Source organism: Penaeus vannamei, chromosome 32 (genome assembly GCF_042767895.1).
Source record: "Penaeus vannamei isolate JL-2024 chromosome 32, ASM4276789v1, whole genome shotgun sequence".
Classification (NCBI taxonomy): domain Eukaryota; kingdom Metazoa; phylum Arthropoda; class Malacostraca; order Decapoda; family Penaeidae; genus Penaeus; species Penaeus vannamei.
In genome coordinates, this window is record NC_091580.1 from 717,501 (window position 1) to 722,500 (window position 5,000).

Below are 5,000 nucleotides of genomic sequence, written 5' to 3' on the forward strand. Positions count from 1 at the left end.
TGGCTGCAATGAAAAGAGCTTTTGTTCATCTCAACAATCAAGTTTAATGAAACAAATAAATAAATAATAATTAGCATTCACACATACTACCTTCTCAAAAAATGGCAACAATAATAATAAAAAAAAAATAATAATAATAATCTAAATAATCAATGTTAGTATACTACAACTTCAGGTCAAAAAAGGAAAACTACAGATTCACTGCCCTTCCAAATACTTTGCATTCTTTGCTTCTACCTGCTTCGGCGACTTTTAAAAACCATAAGGCAATCTATCTTATACCTTTATCTGAGCTCCTGGGCAGTCTGGGTATTCTGAGCCGAGGGAGGTCTATCGCTGGTGCTAGAGAACGCCTGCTTTTCGTTCCCTCGAGGTCTGGCTTGGCTTTCATGTTACCATTTCCATCAGCTTCCTTCCCACAGTCCAGGATGTTTGGCAAGCTTGAGGCTTTCTTGTTGTCCTTATAAGGAGGGGGGGAGGAGAAATGAAGTTTCTGTCAAAACATCTTTTAGGAATAGACATCTTTATGTATGCAAGGAAATACTTGCAGACCTGGTATTGGTTATGTGAAGGAAACAGAAAATACCATACCTTATGAGAATTGTAGTGATCATTGGACTTTTCTCTTCTGTCCATGGGCTTCAATTTGTAACCTGTTATGAAGTGTGTTTTGTAACCTGGAAGAGATAAATATTCTTTAAAATTCCTTCAAAAAATACAACTATTCTATTTGCTGATTTTGATCTTCTCTATTAGATAACATTAAAATATAGCATATCTAATTCAAAATCAAATATTGTAAATGTAATGTATTTTTGAAATATTACTTTTATTAACCATCCAAGTTCATTTGTCTGGTTGAAAAAGAATATTCACAGCTATCATGTTGCAAAAGTAAAGTAGTTGCCGACTCATTTATTTCTAACATTCCTACACCCGTATAACCCAACTTTACCTCTTCATTTTACAGTTACTCTTTACCCATAAATTACTTTTCCTTCATAAAAGACAATACTGACAGGTAAGAAACAGCAAATAAAGCCATTTTCCTAAGTACTCTTGGAAATATGTGAGGGAAATCTGCACAGCAAATATATTATGCCTAACAATCTTTCAAAGAATACTCCAAAGTGAAAAAAAGAATACAGTCATTTTCCTAATTATTCCTGGAAATGTAAGGGAAAAGATTAAGGAAATACACACAGTCTTTCTAAGAATGTTCTTAGATGGAACACAGCAGTTGCATTTGTGATTAATTAACCCCTAAAGATAGGAAAAGTGACAAACAAAAATAATTATAACAAAAGATAAATACAAAAAGAATAAACAAAATGATAGAAATAAGAGAATCAAATTAACAGGTAAAATCACTTATGCAACCTTCCATCTTGTTTACCAAACACTCATCCGAGATACAAAAATGACTTTACATCATCTGTTAGGGGTTATTAATAATTGAATTTTCCAATCTAAGAGAAAAAATGACCTTAAAGTTATCACTGATTCACACAGACTCACCTTTCACATCTGACCCCTCTATAATTATGTACATATCTTTTGGTAAGAAGGTCAGAGTTGCATCAGATATGTGCACCTGGCCGGGCTTTCCTGTCGATTCCATCTGGTTCGCTAAAGTCACATCATTTGACCACACATCAAATTTAAATCTCTTGGTACCCACAATGCCGCACAATACCTGAAAACAAAATCTATAATCATCTCATCTTACATTAGCTGCACATTATTCATTTTCAATCAGATTATGCATGATTAAATATACTTTTATTTCTAATTCTGAGAATTACATTCTCAAATAAATTGACACTTGAATATAAAATCAAATAAATATGTGATCTTATCAAATCATCAGCATTGAAAATAAGCAACTGTATTTCCTTGTCTCATGACATCTGATGTGACGATCATACAGATCCGATACAAACTCAGCAGAAATCTCAACAAAGCTGACTTTGTGTAATCACTGCAATTCCAGAAAAGACAAAAACTAAACAAACAAACATCCACATAATAAAAGAAGTCCTCTACATGAACATAAAAGAAAGAAAGTTATATAAAAGACATACACAATAATAGACCACGTTACCTTCCCAGTGTGCACCCCAACACGCATATTTACATCCTCGTTGGTATCGATATCAAATTCTCGGATGGCTTCGATCATTGCCAGACCCATATTTACACAGCACTCAGCATGATCTGGTCTGGGCTCAGGGCATCCACTCACACTGTAGTAGCAATCCCCAAGTGTGCTAATCTTCTCACAGCAATGCTTCTGACAGAGGTCATCAAAACGGCCAAACAGGTCGTTTAGCAAGTCAACAAGCTGTTCAGCAGTCTGCTCGAGAAGAGTTTAAAATGAGAGAGTTTATACCTAGTTATATATCAGAAAAAAATATAAAACATATCTCAATATCATTTACCTTGTTTATTTACATCTTGCAGTATTTTACAACATTAAAAGTAAATGAAAACAACTGAAATTCATTATGTACCTTGTTTGAGCTCATTCTGGTGAAACCAACAATATCAGCAAAGAGAATGCTGACATTGTCCATTCCATGCATGTTGAAAGGTCTGAACATAGAGTCTAAACCACTAGTGTGAGATGGCCGTGGAGATGACACCTGAAGCATAAATTGAAACAATGTCCTTTCATATCCTATAAAACACATAATACATTTATAGATCATTCTCTCTAGTCCCAATATCAAAGGATCATTCTTATCTGTCCCTGGCTTACAAAATGAGAAAAAAATAGATACACTTACTGGTCTAAGTATAGCCCCATCCTCCCTGTAGTGTGTGACATCATCATTCTCCTCTGCAGCAGTTTCCTTCATGAGCCAGTCTGCGACTTTTGGAGGCATGACTGAGTGAATCATCTTTTCCTTCAGGGTCTTCTCAATTTCTAACTGTCTTCGCACCAGGAGAGACTGGCCGATGCTCATGAAAGTGCCACGCATTCGTACCTGAATTCAATAGGTACCATTAAGCAGAGTGACTTCTACCTACTGTTATTATAAAACCATTACTTTTACATATAAAGTTCCCTAAACAGTTCTGAGCTAGCAAGTGGGTGTGATATATAGTCTTTTAAGACATGTATGATAAATTACATTAACTTGAAAAGGAATATCTTTACACCAATCATTCAGATTAACCATTTTACAATCTTTATTCAAAAGCAGAATTATCTGCAAACAAGAAATAAGATTCGTGCTGATTTGAAATGGCAAAATAAGAACCCAATTTATAGGTATACACTTCATAGAGCTGAAGGGGGGGGGGGAATCTAAACAAGAAACCTAATCCTTTCCTGAAATCAAGTATTTAGTCTGCTGTCTCCAGAAATATTATACCAGACTATGCTTCAAAAATCAAATCAATTCAGTGAGATTCTGTACAGCTGTCCCTTGAAAATTCCACAAACATCTTGAAAAATAAACCAAGCTCGAAGCAAGAAACACCTTTTTCCCATTTCTGTATCATTGGTTCTAGACTTTAGTAAAACAGCATAAACAACAGAACATTACTATATCAAGTTCTTCATTTGTACTAACCCATCTCTCGGTAAGGGACAAGCAACTTCAGAGAGAATGAACAAAAGTTTATACATAACACAGGTCTCCAGATATCATGCAGTCACAACATGCTTTTCACTTATTTCTTTTACAACACTGGAAAGGTTTTATCTAAATCTTAATAATAAGGTCTTCACATTGACTTCATATATAAGGACTGCATAAAAAAATCTTAATATCCTTTCACTTGCTTAACAGAATAAGTACTAAATATAAAAAACAGTTTAGAATAAGAAAAATAATACAGTCAAAGAATAATTACAGATTTCTGTATAGTAGAAGACAGAAAATCCATATTGAATAACAGTAAACACAAAAAGTCTAAAAGAAATTCTAAAAACCCCATGATGAAAATCCGTACGTACTTGTGTCATAATCATGATATGGGCACCAATCAGGTGAATGCAGAGGTGCAGTCCAAGTCGAACACAAATCAGTTTGATTTCGCTCTCTATAATAAGCCCATTCAGAATTTCAAATGTGGCGGTGTACAGTAAAGACATAATCACAGTTAAGTAGAGGGGCAGGGGGATCACTGTGTAGATCAGGAGCAAAACCTGGCAAGGAAAACACAAGCAAAATATATGAATGTTAAAAATCACATCAAGCGAGGAGAAAAAAATAGCAACTGCATTTCTGTACGTGAAGAAAAGCAATGATACCTATGTGTCTGTTTGCATGTAAGAATATCTGTTCAAAAAGCATACATCTTCCCACGTATAATGAGCTCAAGGGCAATGCATGTGGATGTACTTACTTCAATACATATGGCAAACATGCTCACAGATGAGAGATCATCATTTGGAGTGGATCTGTGTAGGGAGTACGGCAGAAGGCTCACCAACATCAAAGAGACAGACATGACTATTGATACAATCCTCTGGTGGCTCTGGAAGATATATAGGAAGTGTCCACAATCCAAACAAACTTAGAATTATGCTAAGAATATCCAAGACATTAATATGTAAAAAAGAGAGGGGACAACTTCAGAAAATCCTGCATGTATAGTATAATATATCATATATATCATAAATCAGGGCCAGTACTAGGAATTGTGGGGCCCAATCAGAAGACTGATGTTGGAGTTCTACATATTAAAATTAATAGATGTTTATATTTCATAAAAAAAACACATACAAACCAACAAAAAAAAATGAATAAACATTAAATGCTTAGTATAATAAATACATAATAAATTAATATTATGAGGAAGAATATCTTATTTTCTATTTCACATTTTCAGTAGTATTTTGTACCTCATATGATAAAAAATGGGCACTGCTGGCATGGCTTAAAACCAGCCCTGTTTTAAATAGTCCATTCCATGTAATCATAAATGTTTATACAAGGCTACAATACACAAACCACTAACCTGGTAACTTTTAGTCCGAGTATAAA

The 5,000-nt window shown here is 34.5% G+C and overlaps 1 protein-coding gene across 9 annotated transcripts in view; it reads right to left on the reverse strand.

The window, feature by feature from the left end:
- Window positions 1-5,000, reverse strand: part of Ac13E (Adenylyl cyclase 13E) — a 23,239-nt gene that overhangs the window by 13,441 nt on the left and 4,798 nt on the right. For 5 of the 9 annotated variants that reach the window (XM_070144421.1, XM_070144414.1, XM_070144415.1 and 2 more), the window contains exons 3-11: window positions 4,975-5,000; window positions 4,360-4,491; window positions 3,968-4,159; window positions 2,514-2,990; window positions 2,105-2,356; window positions 1,519-1,696; window positions 592-677; window positions 283-460; window positions 1-3 (exon numbers count right to left, since the gene is read on the reverse strand). The exon at window positions 1-3 is cut by the window's left edge and continues 53 nt beyond it; the exon at window positions 4,975-5,000 is cut by the window's right edge and continues 200 nt beyond it. In XM_070144421.1, coding sequence (XP_070000522.1) covers window positions 1-3; window positions 283-460; window positions 592-677; window positions 1,519-1,696; window positions 2,105-2,356; window positions 2,514-2,990; window positions 3,968-4,159; window positions 4,360-4,491; window positions 4,975-5,000 — 1,524 coding nt within the window. The remainder of the gene's footprint in view (window positions 4-282; window positions 461-591; window positions 678-1,518; window positions 1,697-2,104; window positions 2,357-2,513; window positions 2,991-3,967; window positions 4,160-4,359; window positions 4,492-4,974) is intronic. The other 4 variants (XM_027383162.2, XM_070144419.1, XM_070144420.1 and 1 more) reach the window with 2 other exon arrangements.